General features: G+C 43.5%; 1 protein-coding gene across 1 annotated transcript in view; it reads right to left on the bottom strand.

Moving 5' to 3' along the window:
- CPS1 (carbamoyl-phosphate synthase 1) overlaps positions 1-19,192 on the bottom strand; it is a 90,934-nt gene extending 71,742 nt beyond the window's left edge. Inside the window, exons 1-7 of the mRNA XM_063161400.1 lie at positions 19,070-19,192; positions 13,062-13,171; positions 9,122-9,266; positions 8,463-8,552; positions 8,001-8,057; positions 5,594-5,686; positions 895-984 (exon numbers count right to left, since the gene is read on the bottom strand). Coding sequence (XP_063017470.1) covers positions 895-984; positions 5,594-5,686; positions 8,001-8,057; positions 8,463-8,552; positions 9,122-9,266; positions 13,062-13,171; positions 19,070-19,192 — 708 coding nt within the window. The remainder of the gene's footprint in view (positions 1-894; positions 985-5,593; positions 5,687-8,000; positions 8,058-8,462; positions 8,553-9,121; positions 9,267-13,061; positions 13,172-19,069) is intronic.
- Positions 19,193-20,124: the final 932 nt, after the last annotated feature.

Here is a 20,124-nt window from a genome sequence, read left to right as displayed (position 1 = left end):
AGACTTGGCCCCTTGGAGCCACCTCAGTGTTTGTCAAATGACTCTGAAATTCACTGATGAGATCAAAACTTACTGATGGAAAGCAAAATAAGTGTGTATGCACACATGTAACATGTGTTCACTTTTACACAGTGCTTTCATCCTAACTGCTGAATTAGGGCTTATAGCCTTGCTCTATGGCATGCCAGAAGCAGTCCTAACATCAAAACTGACAAACATCCATATTAATTTAAAAAATTGAATCAGGGAAATCCTGTGCATCTAGAAAATATGAGGACATTGCCTGCTGTCCTCCTGTGTGGCTAAAGAAGCAAGAACTGCTACATCACTGTGCTAAAAACAGGAAAAGCTTTTCACAGAATTCTAGAATAAAGAATAACTTGGTATGCATGAGTCTCATGAGGCCATCAGGTCCAATCCCTGCACAAAGCAGGGGTAATTTCCACTTTAAGGCAGGTTGCTGAGGGCCTGGGGAAGCTGAGTTTTTAATATCTTCAATTATGAACATTCCACAGGTACTTTGGGCCTGTTTCGACCATCCACCACCATCACTGTTTAAAATAAATATATGGGGAGGAAAATGCAATGTTGGCTTCATCTTCCTTTGTTGCTCTTTGGAGAAACTGTGCCTCATTTTTTGAAAACTCATCTTTTGGGGTTCTTCCCATGGTGAGAGGCTGCTGCACAGGTCCTCTTCCTTATCCCCTCAATGCATTGTACCAAATGCAGAAAACACCTCTCAGTGCATAAAAACCATCCTAAAAATTGTGCCTCACTTCAGGAAGGCAACTAGTTTTAAAATGAATGTGTCCAGGTGGAAGGAAGACTTGTGAGTACAAGTGAGGCTCTTGCCAAAGCAAATCAAGTGACAAGGGACATCAAGCACTGACCCACCTTTACCAGCAGACGGATAACGTTGTGCTTCAACCCACAGTCAACAGCCACAACTTTAATTGGATTCCCTCTGCCATAAATCTTGACTTCCTATAAAAAGATAGACCATGTTGTAAATGACAAATGTCCCCCAAAACACAGAGAAGATGGGCAGCAGAATAACTTTACACCCATGTGAGCAACTGGTACTTAATTTATGTGGAAATCTCCAGGAATACTGTAGACATTAGTGCTTTATCTTTCTGTGAAAGCAGAAGTTAGAATGCTGTTTTATATATTGTTGATTGCAGTGATACCTCAGGTTTTTTAAGTTTTTTTTGTGGTTGTTTCGGTGTGCACTTTTAGCTTTATATAAAGTGTTTCTAGGATTTTTTCACAGAGTGGTGAAGACAAAACAATCCTATTCTAGCTGGAGACTCAAGGAAAATCTCTCCAAACTTCAGGCCCAAAGTATAAACAACGCAAAAAAGGAGGGTGGGCAAGCAAGCAAGGAGGATGAAACTTCATCATTTGAAGCCATTAACTGGAAAGTTAACTCCTGTATGCAAATGAACTAAAGCTCATCAAAATGTGAGATCTCATGACCAAGCCCTCTTTTGCTTCCATCTTGGAGCCAACTGGGCAGGTGTGCCAGGGTGTGGCCTCTGAAGGCACTTCAACAAATATCCACTTTATTCCTCTGAACTCTGTCTAGCCTCTGCTCCAGCTCCTTAAGGCATCAACAGCAGTCATGCAATTCCTAAGCAATCACTTGTTTCCATAGCTCACGACAAGCTTTTTTCCTGTGTGTCACCTCATTAGCAGTGAAGCAAAAAGCCAGCTCTCACAGATTATTGCAACCCAAGAGAAACAGGCCAGATACCAGTCAGAGATTTTCAGCTGAACTGCAGTCAGCCTGTGCTGATGCCAGGGGAGCAAAGCCACAGCTCCATCACATGAAACACCACACCAGCCCTCCAGTCCCAGTCAGAGCAAAGCACAGCACAGCTGGGGACAGCTGGGAGTGACTTTCTGTGCACATGTTCCATATGGATCTGCCAGTTTTATCTCACAACTTCTCTTCCAGCTGCTGTTCCTTAACCCATTCCACAAAACAAACTGTCACCAGTCCCAAATCTGGACCACCATGCTTTGTACACCCAGTTATCTACTGGTCACAGCCAGAATGGGAGAAAGTGAAGTCAAACCAATATATTTTATATGGCCTTGGTAATGTGCCATTGTCAGACAGCTCTAGCACTAATGTAAAGTTATTTATGGACAGCTTCTTTCTGAAGCCTGCTGAATTATTTTACTTGCTACATGACTAGAGGCAGCAGTTATTGATGTTATTCATCAATAAGCACATAAGGCTGCCTTCTTCCTCCTAAAAACAAACTCTGTGTTTACCTTCAGTTACACTCAGCTTCTGAAAGCTGATATTGACAAATGTATTTTGCCCAAAGTGGCTTTTCTCTTGGGCATCATGGAAAAAACAAATCTTTTTTTCCTCTTTTACACCAAGTACTTCCCTTTTAATCTGCTTCCCTGGCATCTGTATCTCACATCTGGACCTCCTTATAAAAAGATACTAAAATCCATGTCCAATATGGCTGGTGCAGGGTGACAAACTGAATTTTTAAAAGGAGAAATATGGCCAGCCAGAAGGAAAGACATCCCCTCAGCAGATAATTCAAGATGAAGTTTGTTAACAGAATATTGCAACTCCTCCCCATGTGTTACACTAACTCAGTTCTTGTTTGAACTTTTATCTTTGCAGAGATTGAAATGCAGAGGTTTCTAGTGATGCCTCAGGATTCAGCTTTTATATTTTTCAGATCCTGTACTACTTTAGAGTATAACTCTAAAACTCCATAGCCTGTCAGCTGCTGTTCTCCTGTTTTATTCACACAAAATAATTCCTCTCTAGGCCTGTAACTCAAGGACACCTTACTGCTTCACACCCTGAAAAGGATAAAGAAAAGGGAGTTGCACATAAGCAGATTCAGGTTCCAGCAGTCCATAGTGGAACTGTATCACTCCACAGGGATTTTATGGGTCCTCCACCTGCTGTCCTTCAAGCTGCTGGGTGGTGGTTTTCAAAAATCCCAAGAACATTAAGGTGTTCAGTTCTCACAGAAACCATTTTAGTGTTCTGTGTCAGAGACCCCTAAGAAAAACTCACTGTCCTTTTCAAAAGGGGCTTTTGAAGATCCCTCAATTGAAAAAAATAACAAAATATTATGAAGCAAAGACCTCCTTCAAAGGTTCTCCTTAGTTGTTCTCATGACCAGAGGGAGTTGTGGGACAACACTACTTCAAGTACTTCAATTAACCTTACTTTCAAAACTCCTTTTGCTCAAATTAATTAGCTATGATTTGTTACAACACTTCCTTCAGCAGCAAGGCTGATTTCAGATGTTGCTGTCTCCACAACCCACTTGTCACACTGTCCTGCAGAGACCTGACCTGTCCCCTGCATCTGGCCAAGAAACTAGACTGGGAGCTGGATCAGAGCACTGTTAAAACCCATTCCTTCTAAAGCCAGAGGATTTCCCTAAAGTGTTCACAGCACAGCCCATAAAAAACTGTCCCAGTCTGTAAGGATTATGTGAGAGAGCTGCAAACCAGTGGTTAGGGAGAATAAAAGCTCCTGCTGGTACTAGTGCTGAGAACAAAAGCAGTCCATGGACCTGCATGTGTGATGTGTTATTTTAGTTTGGACTGGTTGCCTATCTCTCATCTGCTCTGCAACCCTGAAGATCACATGCACCAAAAAAAAATCAACAAGAGTGCTTGCAGAACACTAGCAGTTTTCCACACTCCCTGCCCTGGGTAGGCAATGTTAGCAAGCACAGTCTGTATCACTAACATTTAATCAAGGTGGCAGAGGGTGGGTAGGACATAATAAGAAAATCAATCACTCCTAGTGTACAATAGATAAGCAGATTCCAGATCATACTGTATGCTGATTTACATGAAAATCACCATTTGGCAACAGATGGATTATCATGTCCAGTAATTGCCAACATTAAACAGCTTACCTCATTTACAGCTTTATATGTGAAGTTGTTTTTTAAGCCTATAAAATGAAGTTATAAACATAACAAGATGCCAAAGTGCTGTTAATCTTATTGTATCTCCCTTTAATAAGCTATTTTCAGCATCTTGACAGTAATTCTGTCTTAGTAATTGCAGAGTTTAGCATCAGCAATCTTACCTGTTTCTGAGATTTACTGACACAAAATGGCTCCACCTGCACCTTGCCATCCTAGATCACAACCTCAGTAAGCAATTGCCATCCTTCTTGTGTAGCACCCTGACTCAAAACACAGTGGAGGTGCTGGCATGAGTTGGGTGAGATTTGCAAGGCAGCCTTTGTATTGCAGTGGCATCCCAGGATGCCAGTTACTACTGTAAATCCAAGATTTGGAGATGGAGAGTGCTTCAAACTCCCCCTTGCTTGCTGACCATCCTGTTCAGTACTGCTTTTCACCCACACCATGAACACACTGGCTTGTGTCCAGAACAGTACACAAGCAACTATTTGCAGAGCTCTTCCAGAGCCTCACTGATCTTGAGGGAAGTGCAAACACCGTAACAAGCATGGAATTTGCAAAAGGGACTCATACACTCAGTGCTCACTTCTTAATGGGATTAAGTATCCAGGGCACTCCTTATCCCCCAGTTAAACCCCCAAAAGAGTCACAATTTAAGAAATTGGGACTTGCATTGGTACAAGAACAGTTACTATTTTTTAGTATGGGCTTGGTTTCCTACATCCCTGTCACAGCACATGTCACAGTTGAGACAGCCACTACACACAGAGTGTCACCACACAATTTCAGAAAGCTTCAACCCACACACAGTAACCCCTCACCTTTTCAGCAGGCTGCAAGCACCTGCCCTTCTTGTTCTTCAGCCCAGCCTTTTATCCCCTGCTGTTGCTGCCCTGCACCTGTGTGCCCTCTGTTCCCTTTGGTGGTTGGTCAGTGCCCCTGGGCACTCCATGGCTCGTTCCCTTCAACAGCATTCACCTGTCCTGCACAGCTGTGCCCACTGGGGATGAGCCCCACTCCCAATCACCCAAACTGTGCCTGCACATCCCCATGATTTCTAACATTCTACTCAGCTTGTAGTTGAACACTGTTTGCATGCCCAGCTACCAAATTAAAAACTTCACTGCAGTCTGTTCAGATCTAAGAACAGCAGCTAATTCCAGTACTATTAGAAGGAGGAGATTCCTAAAGGGGTCCGGTTTTGACATCTAGAAATCTCTTCTGGAATCACCCCAACAAAATCACACCTCAACACAGATTATCAAATGATATTGTGATGTTTCCTAAATTTTTTTTTAAGGAAAGCAACCATTCTTTTTATCAATTCTTTTTATGTTTCAAAACATCCACCATATACCAGGTCTAACTGTATCCCCAATATTTCTGTCTTTATAACACAGAGTCCTCTGATCAGATTCAGATCACATTCAGCTCAACACAAACCATTTTTTATCTCCACCCCAACAAAATTACACCTCAACACTGCACCTAAGGAGCCATGGGGATATTGACAAAACAGTCCATCAAAGATCTAGAAAGGTGCATGGTTTAAAAAACATCTCCAAATTGTTTGTTTAGAAATACTGGTTGATCCCCAGAGCAAATGAGGAGCAGTTACTACCTGGAGTGTACAGCCCTAATACTATGGAAAAACTTCTCACCTTTGTTGAAACTTCTGCAATTAAGTTTTGCTTATTTGGGTCTACAAATTCCATGGGTTGACCTTCAAACTCAATCTTCCCAAGTACTGTGCCCTGTGGAAATACACCAGAAAAAACAAAGCATAAGCAAAGGAGAAGCTGTGAACACTGGGATGAGGTGTTGACAGGCCCAGCAACCAGAACAGCTGTTTAAATATGGGGTTTTGGCAGTTTATAACCTTTTTTAGCATTTTCAGAGGTTTATGAGCCTTCCTTGGCATAAAAAAAATGTTTAAACCCCTTCCTTGAGGGGAGAGACATTATCAGCAGTAATATTTGTTAATAGGCAGTCTGGCAAGCTGTGTTGTGACATGAAATTGAGTTGTCTTCCAAGAAGATCAGAATTCAGATCCCCACATAACTGTCACATAGATCTGGGAGTAACCCACAAAGCAGTTTGATGATTTTTTGGTTTTAGGAGCCCACTGTGAGGTTTTCAGCTGCCTCCTGTGGACAGCTACAAGGCAGCAGAACTGGTGTAAGGCAAAGCTATGTAGGAGGCAGGTCAGCCCAGCTGTTTTCTGAATAAACTGTTAAAAATAAAAATCACCTCTAGCAAGCCCTGCTCTGTCCTGGCAGAAGCTAGGACACTTGTTCTTCTCACTGGAAAAAGAATCCCTACTTTGGCTTTGCCCCACTCCTGAGGTAAGTGGGATTAATCTAGGGTCAGTAAATGGGATTAATCTAGGGTTAACCTCTTCTCAGCATGGGAACAGGGTGTGCACTACAGAACTTTTCAAGGATGGAAGGGGGAAGTAAAATAGAGGAATCAATGTTTTGTGGTAAATTTCTCAAAAAAAATTACCACAAAAATCCCAATTTCATGATCAAACATGTTAAACCCAGCTTGCTCTGTGAATATGACATCAGTATTCACACTGGGATTGCTCCTTGGATTTAGTGATTCTCCTTTGAGATACTTCCCTGGCTTTCCTTACCTGAAGTATCCTTGCCTTTCTCTAGGGCAAGCAACAGCCAATATCTTGCACTGCCATGCACACTAATAAAGGCAAGTTTTGAGGACAGAGTTTTGCCCCTAACAGTGGCTATGTCTTCTTTCTTACACCAAAAGCTGCTCCAAGCTGCTCTACATGAAGCAAAAGAAAATCATCATCATCTTCAGCAAGTCCTGTTCTTGGAAATGAGGGTCCTGAGTGGCACTTGAGAGCCATGGTTCTGAGTGCCACCATGCAATGAGTTCCACAAATGCTGGTGACAAAGCTCCTTGTTCTCAGCCAAATGGTGCCCTGCATTTACTTCCAGTCCAGTTTAACAAGTCATTGCTTATTTCTGCATGTACCATAAGGAGGCCCTGTTCTCACCCCCAGTTTTTTTAGAAACAGAGAGTGAAATACTAAGTAATTTTTTTTTTCATGGGAGAACTGGGTGAAGAGGTGACATTATGCACTTTTTTAAGAGCCATACATCAATACCACCCAAAGTCACGGTATAATGACTCACTACCATACACTGCTAAGTTACAGGACAAACACTGAAAGTATTAACTTTGGATAAAAGGAATGATGATCTATTATGTCTTAAGAAAGCAGAAAATACATTGCCATTTTCTATTGTATTAAATTGCACTTGTATGCTATCTGTAAGAGCAGGACAATGCCACATCTTCCTAATAGAATTCATTTCTACAAATATTCCTTTATTCAAGCTGGACCATTCCTGTCTTGTGCTGTGGAATGAAAGGGGGCATAGGGTTGGGCTGCAGACTGAAAACTGATCATCTAAAGAAAAGAGCAGCTTCAAATAATCCATTAGAAAAGAAAGCCCTCCAAGGCAAATTTACATTCAGACTGGCTTTGATCACTATTTCAGCCAGTGTGAAGTGTACCTTCACATTAACCTTCACTCCTACCCATGACCTTCAATTGTCAGCTCTTGGAAAACAGAGAAAAGTAATGACTATTGAAAATAATAGCAGGTTTCAGCCAAAGAAAACCAGGTTAGGAATACATCTTGGATGACTGCAAGCATTCCTCTGTCTCAGAGGGGCAGGAGAATTTCCACTGACCAAAGGTGCCACTGTCTGTGAATGAATATCCACAATATCTCACAGACTTGTTGCTCTGACTGTTTCTGAGTTGTGTTTGATACCTGTTATGTCTGACACTCCCTGAGGCCTTTCATTCACATCACCTCATGCTGGCTCACTTGTGCAGGACAGGAAACGCAGAGCAGAGCCAGGGAGAGGGGGCTCCTTGGGATCAGAGCATTGCCCAGCAGCACTGAAACCTTTGGAAGAGCACATGGATCTGACCTGAAGGCAAGGCAGCCCAGCAGCATTATTGCTACTCCAGGATTGGAAAGGGCCCAGCAAGGTTAATGCAACTGGATCAAGGGAAGCAGATCATACCTTGTCACGAATTAACTTGGACAACATCCTGGTATCAATCCCATACAGTGCAGGCACCTGAAGAAAACCCAAGGACAAGTTAGAGAACAAGCAGCTAAAAAAATGGAAAGAAGACAGCAGCCAGATCACCTTTATGAGAACATGTCACAGAATCATAGAACAGGTTTGGTTTGGCAGATTTTAAGCTCCTGTCATTCCAAGCCCTGCCATGGACAGGGACATCTTCCACTACAGCAGGCTGCTCACAGCCACATCCAGCCTGCCCCTGTGTTAGGAGCTCAGGCTCTCAGCAGCAGCCTTGCCAAGGCTGCCTCACTGCAGCTCTTCACTTCTCCTCCTTACACCCACTCATAAATAGCTGAGATGTTAAAATCTAGTTTCTGCTCTAAAAAGCACAAAACAAAGAGCTCATCTTTCCGTCCAGGTCAGTTCTCACCATGTTGTTACATCTAGACTGCTCACCTTTTCTTCTTGCAACCACTCTCCCAGGCTCCTAGTAGCCTGCCAGTGGCTGTAGTCATTGCTGTAATCCTGCACCAGTAAACCTGAAACCTGTAGAGAAAAGAAACATCATTTTGCACTGTAGGATCAGTGTACTTTATCCTGTACCTTCGACTTGCACTATTTGTTCACCATAAACCACATCATGGGCAGACTTCAGGCTAGCTCATGTCTGTACCTGGGCATTTTGACCAGGAAATCCATAGAAGATTGTGGCTTGGTAAGCAAAGCTGCAAATTGCACTGATCTAACAAAACACTTCTTGTCAAAAGAAAGAAAATGGAAATTTAAGACAAGACAAAAGGTTTTGTTTTGATTCTTTTTTTTTAGTAAGAAAACTTCTCCCCTTTGGGTAAGCTTTCATTTCAAAAGTCAGCTCCATTTTTCAATGGAGTTAGTGTATAAAACAGTTATTTGACCTCAGAACAGATACTTCCAGAAGGCACCTGGCTTAATACAGAAATCAAGATGGAGTATTTTTTGCCACCACTCCTCCACAGGACAATATCCAGAAGAAAAAAAACAAGGTTGAGTATCACTGATTTCTTCTATAAGGGAGACAGTAAACTCAGGCTGCTGGGGCACAACCCTTTGATCAGCACTGCTCCTCCCACCATTACCTTGATCCCATCAGATTCCAGAAATCTCCTGAGGCCCATTTCATCCAAAGCAGCTGTGTCAGGCACTCCACCATTCCCAACTATGGGGTTAGCCAGGGTAAGAATCTGTCCTTTGTAGCTGGGATCTGTCAAGGCTTCAGTGTATCTAAGTGAAGCGACAGCAGAAGAAAAGTACATTGGTCAAAAGGAACACAAAAGAACCAGTGAAAACAAGACAGGTCTGAATTCCCACATGACAAAAAGACAGAAATGGTGTTCATGTAAATGTATTCTCAGAATAAAAGCAAACATACCTGTGAATATGCCCTGACTTTGCCATTTGTGGTTAAGCATTTGACATGGAGAACAAGGAAAGACTGGCTTCTCATGTTTCATTTAAGAAAAGCACAAAATAAGAAAAGCCCTGCAGAGTATCATTGATAACAGCTTGGCCTGGCATCTCCCTGGGCAGTGCTTTGCACTACATGAGCTGTAAGAGCTTTCCCCTCTCAGTGGCAGCAGCAGGCTCCAGCTGAAAAGCCAGCAGACAACAGAGCTGCTTGCCCAGGCTTTGTCCCTTCCACACTCTGGAACTTGTCTTGGGATGCTCAGGCTGTAATTGCTCTTTTCTGTGGGAGAGGACATAGACAAATCCTTGGGATTCATCATCACTGCTCTGGGTCCTTCTCTGCCACCAACCCTGCCATGGTCCCACTTCTGAAGTTTCTCCCTGGCAATCTCCATGTTTCCAGCCACAAAGCACCATCCATTTCACCTGACCAGACTCCTAAGTGCTTGGAAGCTGGGTTGTGTATCCCTGCAGAAGGCAAGTTGAAGACAAAGCTTTGGGATTTAGCATGCCCCCCCCGGTCACACAGCCCCAAAATATGTCCTATCACTAGTCCCAGAGCAGAAGCCTGGCAGTTTGTTAAGCACCTGAATGCCCTTCTCAGCAAGGATAGAGCTAAAAGCACAATGGAACATTCTTCTGCAGCAGAGGTGCAAATCTAGGATTCCACAAAGTATCATCTCTGCACCTAGTAGGTCCCACTTTCAACCACATATAGGGGAATGGGGTAAATGTGGTCTATAGGCTCCTGTTCTTCAGCCCCAAATTAACAAACAGTCCCTCACTTTTTCCCTTATTCTGTAGTATACTCTTGCAAATCTCCCTTAAACAATTGTCTTTCAACCCAAAACCACCTGCAATTTAGCAACAGATAAAGTTATCCCCACAAATATTGAGCCAAATGCATAAAGACACTTCAGGATGAATCTGCCCTGTACAAAATATAATAAATTATTGTCATTATTGTTTAAACAATTCCTAATTGGCAACTCCAGTCATCTACCAGATATCAGCAAGTCACAAGAGACACTTTTATGGAACACCAGACTTACTGCCAGAAGATTAATTGTCAAACATTGGGAAAATCTTCACAAAAGCAGGACTGGCTGCTGGCAGATATAGACAGCACAGCACACCAGCCAGCTCTGAGAAATGACAGGTTGAGTAAACAACAGCCAGGAAATATTTTCAGGTAAGCCTCTCCTGATGTCCAAATCTATATTTGCAGCTGCAGGTAACCAACCACACAAAGTGCAGTGTGATCTCAAAACTGCAGCAGGTACCAGGCACATGGCATGGGCATGCTGGGCATTGTTCTCTCCTTCCAAGCTAATTGGTCATGCCTCCAAAAAACTATTTGTTACTGACAAAGGTAATGTCATTGACCTTTGCATGTCATTTGTGATCAGCAAACAAGGACAGAGAGCCATGGCTCTGGGTGGGGTGTGCAGGCAGAGCTCAGACAATGCCCTTCAAGCAGCAACAATGCTGTGTGGAGCACAGAGGGGCAGATGGAAACACCAGCTCCAAACGTGCTGCGAGGTCTGACCCTTGCTGTGCCTGCCCACAGGTCTGCCTGATTTCAGTAAACTCCTGTCAACCCATTCTCTCACTAAAACATCATGGGAAACACATTTATTAGAGATAAACACCTTTATGAAGCCATTTCAAACATGGGACATTTTATGGGTTGTAACTCTTCTTTCTTAATTGAAACCTCCTCTTTTTGTTCTATGACAAACATGTCGCTGCAACAGTAGGTTTATTTTTTTCAGCAAATGCTTCTGAGAAGTTCATCCTCTTGCTTTTCTATCAAAAATTTAACATTTAACATTAACCCTTAAAAGAGTGCTTTTGGCCTTCTAGTCCAGAGTAACATGTCAACATTTCAGCAAGCTTCAGCTGCTTCAGGCCTGAGAGCTGTCTGCACATAAAGTGCTTTGCCTCCCATTTCTATACCATGAACCAGAATGTGGGGATCCAGATGAGGAGACACAGTGCAGAGCAGCTTATTAATCACCCCAGACAGCCCATGCTGACCCCAATCAGCACCCAGAAACCCCCACTTCACAGAAAGCAGGTCTGAGGCTTACCAGCACCCCTGCACTCACCTCTTGCTCCCTAACATGAGAAACTGCTGCATGCCCCAGCAGCCTGGGCACCTCCTTCACCCTGGCATAGCCTCTTCCTGTGTCAGGGAGAAGGGACAGCTGGGATCCTCTGGATACACAGATCTCTGTGATCAGGAGCAGGAGGTACAGCTACAGGGTTCCTTTCAATGGACAGCAACCCCTGGACTGGTAGAGGAATTGGCCACCTTTATGTTCTGCAACAATGCTGCAAACTCTTGTTTTCCATCTCTCTGAATCAATCAAAGTCACGTTCTGTACAGGGGGTTCTGAAGATACTTCCGTACATTTTCAGAGTTTTCTCCATGCCCATATGCTGCCCAGCACAGAAGAGATCTCTGTCACAGCATCCTCTCCAAATGATTAGACAATGAACAAACACAACTTCTACTGCCACAGTAACATGTGGAGAGGAAATTAATCCTTCAGGTCCTACTTGACTTTTGTGATGTGCCAGGATTTATGGCCCATAATCTATCAATGAGAAGAGAACTCTGGTGCCCTCCATCATTCTGATCTATATTAAACAGTGCCTTGTTGGCAGGTATATTAACACAGCCAGTAATTAGTGCTGTCAAAATGCTTAAATAATTGTCTCCTAACACAAAACTCTGCAAACTGATTCCCCTCTGCAGCAATTTAACATTCTCACCAAAGGTATCATTTTAAAACTCAACCTGTGAATACTGAGATCTCCAAAGCACAGCATAATTTGGGGAACACAGAGCAGATGAGCAAAGACAGCTATGAATGACTGCAGAAGAAGCTCAAGCATCAACAACTTCAGAGAGGTCTTAAATCCCCAAGGACATGTCCCTGTCCTTACCAAAAGCCCCATTCCTCTGCTCAGGCAGTCCAAGAAAAGCACTGGCAGCATTTGGCTGCCAATCTAATTTTCTACCACTGAAGAGGACACAAAATCATGCTAGGTTAGGCAAGAATCTGATCCTGCCCTTTAGCTGGAAAGGCACAGAATGCAAAAGCCTCCTTACCTGTGGTATGAGCCAACAAATTACATAAAAGATGGGTCATAAAGATGACCATCCTGGGGCTTAAGAATTTTGCACTCAGAACCCAAGTTCCATTACCAAGAAGGCTGCAGATGCTTCAAACCTCTATAGCTGACTTGGGCACTGCAGGAAGAACAGCTTCCCTGCTCTGACCCAGCAATTCAGTAGGAAGTGATCAGAACCCTTTGTATCTCATTATCATCATTGGGTCAGCCTTTAAAGGTGCTTATCACCACAAATGCTTTGGCACAAGGGGTCTGCCTGAGACATTCTATCTCTCTCTCTACCTCTGGACCACAATGTAGTAGATACTGAATATATAGAAAAATAAATAGAATAATATGGTAATGTAATAAATATAGAAAAATACCTGCTTGGATCAGGACCCTACAAGCTTGGAAAAAGCAGCTTTCACTCTTCAACAAGCTTCCAGAGAAGTACTGACACCCATATGCCATTTGCTGTTGCCTTACCCAGAGAGCCCCGTGTTGAACACGACCTCCCCTGCTGTGGAGCATGGATAGCCAAAGGAATAGCCCTTCATCTTCATCCCATCTTCCAGCACCAAGTTTGCTGTCTGCACCTAGAGAAAGGCACATGAAGAGACTCAAACACAGGAAGGAAAGGTTTGATGTTTGTACAGGTAGCACCTAGGATACCTGCCTTTCATGCTTAGCACTGTAAGTATTCCTGCCCTTCTCCCACTCCCAGCTGCCAAGACATTACCTCTTTTACCAGCCTGATGCCTTTTTACTTTCTCTTAGGAAATATTGTTATCCTAATGAGCTAGCAAACCTCACTGCAAGCAGAGCATATGCTGCTATTACTGTGGGATCACCCTTCCCTATGCCTTGTTCATTTTTTCCACGTATGACATCTTGCAATTTACCAACATCATAACCCTGCAGGGAAAGGATCACTTGCCTCCTCAATGTTTGCTCAAGGCCTGCTGCTGATTCTGCTCGTCCAGCACTGACCTTTGATAGGTGCTTAACTTCTAGTGCAACCGTACAGCAATGCCACTAAAAATAGGTGTGTGTGTTTAGTTGAATTGGTGTCAAACAGCAAAATTCAAAATAGCAGTGTATTCTGCTGTAGGACACTGGAGCAGAGGAACTCATGGATCAGATGGACACTCATGGTCTCAGTTACCTCAGGGATAGACATAAATTGTCCCAGAAGCAGCAGCAGCTATGAAACAAGCAGCCTAGAGGAAACCATACCCCTTCCAGAGAGGGTTCAGCAGAACTGAGTCCCACACTGAGGTATTCCTTACAGGCTTCATCACTATTTTACAGCCAGGCAAGCAGGACAGAGTGAGTTTTACAGAAATCCTTACGAGATTCATTGTCACATCTGGGACTTTGCACATATCAGACTAAATGTACCACCCTCTTTGGCCCCACTTGGAAACTAAACCTCTCTTACCCTGTCCAGGCACTGGATGGGAAACCACCAGAGAACTCTAACTTCTGACAAATAAATAATGACTACATGCACAGCAGAAAGGACAGACTGAGTTAGGAGATTCCCTCAGCAGGATCACTGGTGACATGCAGAGCAAGAGAAAGAGTAAGCATAGCTGTAAATAAATTTGGCAGTGAATTCCTGCCCTAAAAGAACTTGGGCTATGACTTTCAGGACCCTGATAAACCTCCACCTCTGGAAGGTAAGCACAGCTGTCTCCTAGGCACAGGCAGAGTGATCACCACTGCAAAAATCCCAGTGGGTTGTGACACAGGAAATGTGCCAAGCATGTCCACAGGAAGCAGCTCTCACCATGATTTAGCTTCATATTGGTTTCTTTTACAGAACTATTCCTCTTACTGGGATTTTGAAAAGAAAAATCAAGATCAATTTCCTGCACAAAGGAGCTGGAGAGCTACTTTCCATTAGCTGTAAATCAGATGAACAATCACAGCAAGGAGAAATTTCATTCTCGGTATTGAACATTTTGTAGCCATCATGCCAAACATTCATTTAGAGCCCCTCTGCAGTTACAAATACCACACAGATCAATTACTAATGTACTGCAAAATACACTAAAAATCAAACTGAGATGCCAAGTAATTGAATTCTGTGCATTTGGGATGCTTTTAGCCTTGCCATTCTTTCCTCATTAATGTCAAACATCCAGTCATTCTCCAAAGACTTAGACATAACTTTTGGAACCTTCCCACACCATTGGACAGTTTAGTCAGCAACACCAAAATCTCCTCTCTCCCCAGTTATAAACAGAATTTTTGTGGCTAAATCCCCTAGGTTTAGACCAAATTAAAATGAGGTTGTGGGCTTCCCACCACTGGGAACACCTTGGGGCAGTTGCCTGAATTGTGGTCCTGGCCACCAACCCTGGCAGAATCCTTCAGGAAACAAAGCCCACAATGGTGGAATGACCAGAAAATTTAAGATTCCTCTAAATGCTGAAGGCCAAACCCCAGAGCAATCACTGTGAGCTGCAGAGCCTCACACTCACTAAAGTACTTGGCAGGGATCTGCATAGCCTTCCTCCCACCACTGCCCACCTCCCTTCTAAACCAGACAGCACAGAAATCATTTCTGTTGAACAGAAGCCCTTATTATACTAGTAGAGCCCCTACACAGTGTTCAGGTAATGGAGAAAAATGTCCCTGAGCAACCATAACCTGCCTGCAAGTTCAGCTATAGCAGGGGATAGATGTTCAAGTGTTTCCCTCCCTCCCTTGATTTATTATTCTTAATTAAGTGGTTGGTTCATTGAGCATTCTCAAAGCAATTATTCTTGCTTACATTTCCAGTGGAGGTGTTACCATATCCCTAAGCTCCAGCCTACCTTGTTTTTTCAGTTTTGTTTTTAAGGTGAAATGTGATTTACAGGCTACAGAGAAAGCCTGTTGGCTCAATCAGGGGTCAGTTGGGAGAAATACTTCCTTCCAAAAAAAGAACAAGCAAGAAATAAACAATCCCCCAGAGCTTCCATCAGGTCCTTTTGTCTTTACCCTTCTCAAAAGCATCCCCACATAGCCTCAGATAAATCTCTGTTGTAATCTCAACTAAATTGTTTCTACCACACCCACTCAATATCAGATATCTCACTTGCAATCTGATTTCTTCTTCCTACACATCAGTGGCTTCACCTCCAGCAGAGGGCCCTGTGCTCTAGAGAGGCTGCAGAACTCTTCAAGAGCTTTGAGGATGAAGATGGCTAACAGCAAGGGTCATGCTAATGTCACATTGACAGATTTTGTGTATTTTGTCAAAGCAGCTTGAGGAGTCAACTAGTTCAGGTCCCACTTCACATATCAAGTAAAGAAAGCACTTAAAAGAAAAACCAAAACCCCTTAAGAAAGCAGATGAAATTAGTTCCAGTTAGTTCCCTGCTGTAGCAGCCTTTCCCATCTAAAATGTGGATGATAAAGACCTGCAGAATCTCAGAAGATCTACAGTACAATTCCACACAGCACAGCTTCTCTGCCACATTTCTTGGCTCACATCTGGCTGGCTACAGAACAGCTGGCACACCAGAAGCAGAGAAGAATCCAAGAGCTCCAAGATTCCTTCCACAACAAAAAGCTGGTGCCAGGACTGAGCTACATTTCACTCTCCCAAGACCAAACAGCCAGCAACAAAGGAGTAATTTTCTCTTTGATAGAAAAATCAAACTGATTCTTACTGTTCTTGTGAGTACTGTGCCATCACAGGCTGGAAATCTATCTGGGCATGGCTAACACTCAAGACTTTCTTTGCCAACCCTGTGTATAACTGTCTGTATCTATCTGATTTTGCTCTGGCACATTTGTTTCTGGCTAACATTGAGAGAAGACAGGGAAAGAAAAAAGAATGAGTCAAGATGAGTGTCTTGGGATAAACTTAGGATGTTTTTTGGGGAGAAGCACTGCATTAATTTCTTTGTCATCCAAGACAAAGAAAAGCTACACAGGTACCATGGTAGAAAAGCCACAGTTCCTACAACTTGAGCTCTCCTTAAGGCTGTTCACAACAATGCCACAAGTATTTGTCCATCACAAAACTCAAAGGAGAAGGGTGAACCAAGCCAGATGAGGTACCTAGCACAACTCACTGAGGACCCATGGAAATGAGCACCACTTTTCTCCCCCACAGTAACAGTTCACTAAATTCCCCCCATCTATATGGGAATGGGCCCCATTTTACATCCTCTTCATCTGCAAAATCAGGACTGGAGTCCTTGTGACTCATCTTTAGCTTCCTCACCCACCTCTCTACTCTCCTTGCAGTCACTGTCCCGTTTCTTTCCACCTGCCTCAAATACATGTGAAGAGTCTTTTCACAATAGTCTGAATTAGTTTCCAAAGCCTGCACTCCACAAAATTTTCCTCATTTCTGACTACATTTTAGCTCGTTCCTGGTGGTTTTTATAGCTGTCCCAAACCTCTCCTTACAGAGCCAGCTGTACTGTTACAAGCCACCTATTTATTGCTCACACTACCTTTACATGCCCATTTAACTACATTGGCCTCAGAAGAGCATTAAACAATAAGAACTTCAGCCAGCAGTCTCTCTGCCTCTTCCTGAATTTTAAACAAGCTTGATTAACCTGAAACCAGTGATGCTAAACATCCCTACTGAGAGCCCTGAGGGGTGTCTGGTCTGCTCCTCTTTCACTCATGGATGCCCATCTCTTCTTTAGAATGAAAGGATGGGATGTAATAGGGAAATAAGGACCTGTGAGTCCCCACATCTAACACAACTCACCAACCATGGTGCTTCCCCACACAGGGTGAGTTTAAACTGGACAGAACACAGACTTGGGAGAAGCATTTTTCTAAAACTACCCTCTCCCCATCATGCTAATACTTAACTTATACACAGGTTAGATGTTTTCATTTTATTTTGTTATGTTTCCTAAAATAGCCCAGTGAGAAAAAGTAATTAGAGGCAACTAAATGCTCATTTAAGCCTGCAATAATGGAAGAATGAGACCATTACCTAATACTGCCATTAGTTCACACACAGCATTATAGATCATAGAATATCCTAAGTTGCAATGGATCCACAAGGCTCATCAAGTTCATGCAACTCCTGTCCCTCCACAGGGCAACCCCAAGAATCCCACCATGTGCCTGAGAGTATTGTCCAAATGTTTCTTTAACTCTAGCATGCTTACACTGCATTTCACTCTCTCCTCAAATTCCTCAAAAATACCCATTATCTCTAGGGCTGATTGGAACACCAAGCCCAGCCACAGGTCACTGCTTGTTCACTTTGCTCACAACTAGACTTAACTTCCACACTCTGATGCAAAGAAACTGGGAACTCACATGCTGAAGGAAGGTGTGTTAGCAGAAACACTTCCTGCCTTATCCTGAATTCCTCTGCAGAGGAATTTTTGCCTGAAAAGTATCATAGAATGGTTTGGGTTGGAAGGGACCTTAAAGATCACCGTGTTCCAATTCCTTGCCATGAGCAAAGACACCTTCCTCTGGAAGGTTGCTCAGAGCCCTGTCCAACCTGGCCTTGAACATCTCCAAGGATGTGACAGCCACAGCTTCTCTGTGCATCCTGCTTCCAGTGCCTCACCACCTTTGCAGTAAAGAATTTATTGCTAATATCTAATCTAAACATTCTCTGTCAGTTTGAATCCATTCCCCCTTTGTCCTGTCAAATAACTGGTCTGCTGCAAGGAGCTCAGAGAGCTCCTGATTAATGAGTGGCTGTGGGAAAGGGAAGAGAAATCCCAGTTCTCAGTGCACAGAAGTGATACTGATCAGCCCCCAGGTAAGGCAGGGCCTTCAGTCCAAGTCTCTCTGTGCTCTTCCCTACCGCTCTCTGAAACACCACCCCTCCACTTGCTAATTCTATTGTACTGTTCATTCAACACAAAACCTGTGCAAAAAGTGCCTTTTCCATGCAAAATGCATGCTGGGAGAACTCACCCAGCACTTCAGTGCTACAGAACTCCCACACAAAGTCCCACTTCACCCATTTACTCCAGCTCCTGTAGCAAAGAGCACTGGAAAGCTGGGGAAATCAACTGAGTGGTGCAGCCCCTGTAAATCCAAAGCTGATACACTGATGCATTCAGAAGAGTTGTCTACCTCTCTACCTCAGAGCCACTGTAGTTTCTAATACATTGAAAAAGGATTCTGTATAGATTCAATAGAATTATATGCCTCAAGTGATGCACAATTTTTAATACTCAGCCAATTCGTTCACATATGGACTGAAACATCTGTTCTGTTAGCTATCAGTCCTGTAGAAAGGTGAGGTGTTTCTAAAGAAAACACCATATAATAATTAACTGAAACCCTGAACTTAAACCTTTTGGTGTATTTTACCCCATAACTTCCATTCCAGACTAGACAAAAAGTGTGTTTGCTTAGCTAATTTAGCCAAGCAACCCCCTTGCTGAGGCTTCAGACAAATTTCCTCTGGTTCATGTCTCTAGGTAAGCCCTGTTATCGGCAGCAAGTTATCTCTGCATGCCAAACACATCCATTAAACAACAGAAGTTCACTGTTACCTTGATGCTCAACAGTCTGGTACCTGTCCTTGAGAAACTCCAGTGATCAGCAGACACATTGCAAAACTTCAATCTGCCTTTCAAAGTCTTCACCACTTTGCAAGCTGTCAGAATTCTTGTCATCTTGAAAGCTGCCGACGGGTAACTAAAGTTTAAAGCGCAGAAGAGAAAACAACAATCTGCTGGTGTGGATTTCTTCAAGATTTGATGCTGACAATACACTCCTGTAGATCACAGGGGAAGAGCACAGAGGCACAGCAGGAGCACTGAAGTGACTGTACAGCACTGCCCTCCACCTCCCATTTGTTCTGCCATTAAAAGCCCCAGGTGCAGCCCCACCTCCTCCCACCCTCCTCAGAGGGGTGCTTGCTCAGGCACCCTTGCAACACTTCTCCTCAGGCTGCTCTCTGAGCACTGTCACAGGGGTTTTAACAACCACCTGGAAACAGCAAAGCCTGAAAGAGAAATCACCCCAAGAATACAAGAGCTTCTAGTGGCAGGACAAGGGGGAGTGGGTTCAAACAGAGAGAGCAAGTTTGGATTAAATATTATGAAGGAATTTTTTCCTTTGTGGGGCGGGCAGGCCCTGGCACAGGCTGCCCAGAGAAGCTGTGGCTGCTCCATCCCTGTGAGTGTTCAAGGCTACATTGGACAGGGCTTGGAGCAACCTGAGATAGTGGAAGGTGTCCCTGCCTGTGGCAGGTGTTGGCACTGGATGATCTGCAACCATCCCCTTTCAACTCAAACCACTCCATGATTCTGAACAGCACAGGCTGTGCACAGTGTGGTTTTGAGAGCTCTTAACATGAGGTCTGCACACTGGCTGTGGGACAGCCTGTGGCTGCTACAGGGATGTGAAGCAGGAGGACCAAATCCCATTGTCACAGATATCTTTTATGAAAAATCCTTTCTTTAGGATTTTTCCTCCTGAGAAGCTGAGAGGCCTCAGGAACAAAATGTAAACAATGATTATCTGCTGCTGTGGAATGCAACAGGTGCATCTGTGATTGGCCCATGTTGATTGTTTCTAATTAATGGCCAACCACAGTCAGCTG

Source organism: Melospiza melodia, chromosome 8 (genome assembly GCF_035770615.1).
Source record: "Melospiza melodia melodia isolate bMelMel2 chromosome 8, bMelMel2.pri, whole genome shotgun sequence".
Taxonomy (NCBI): domain Eukaryota; kingdom Metazoa; phylum Chordata; class Aves; order Passeriformes; family Passerellidae; genus Melospiza; species Melospiza melodia.
Note: the sequence above shows the minus strand (reverse complement) of the source record. Positions and strands in the feature narration are given on the sequence as shown.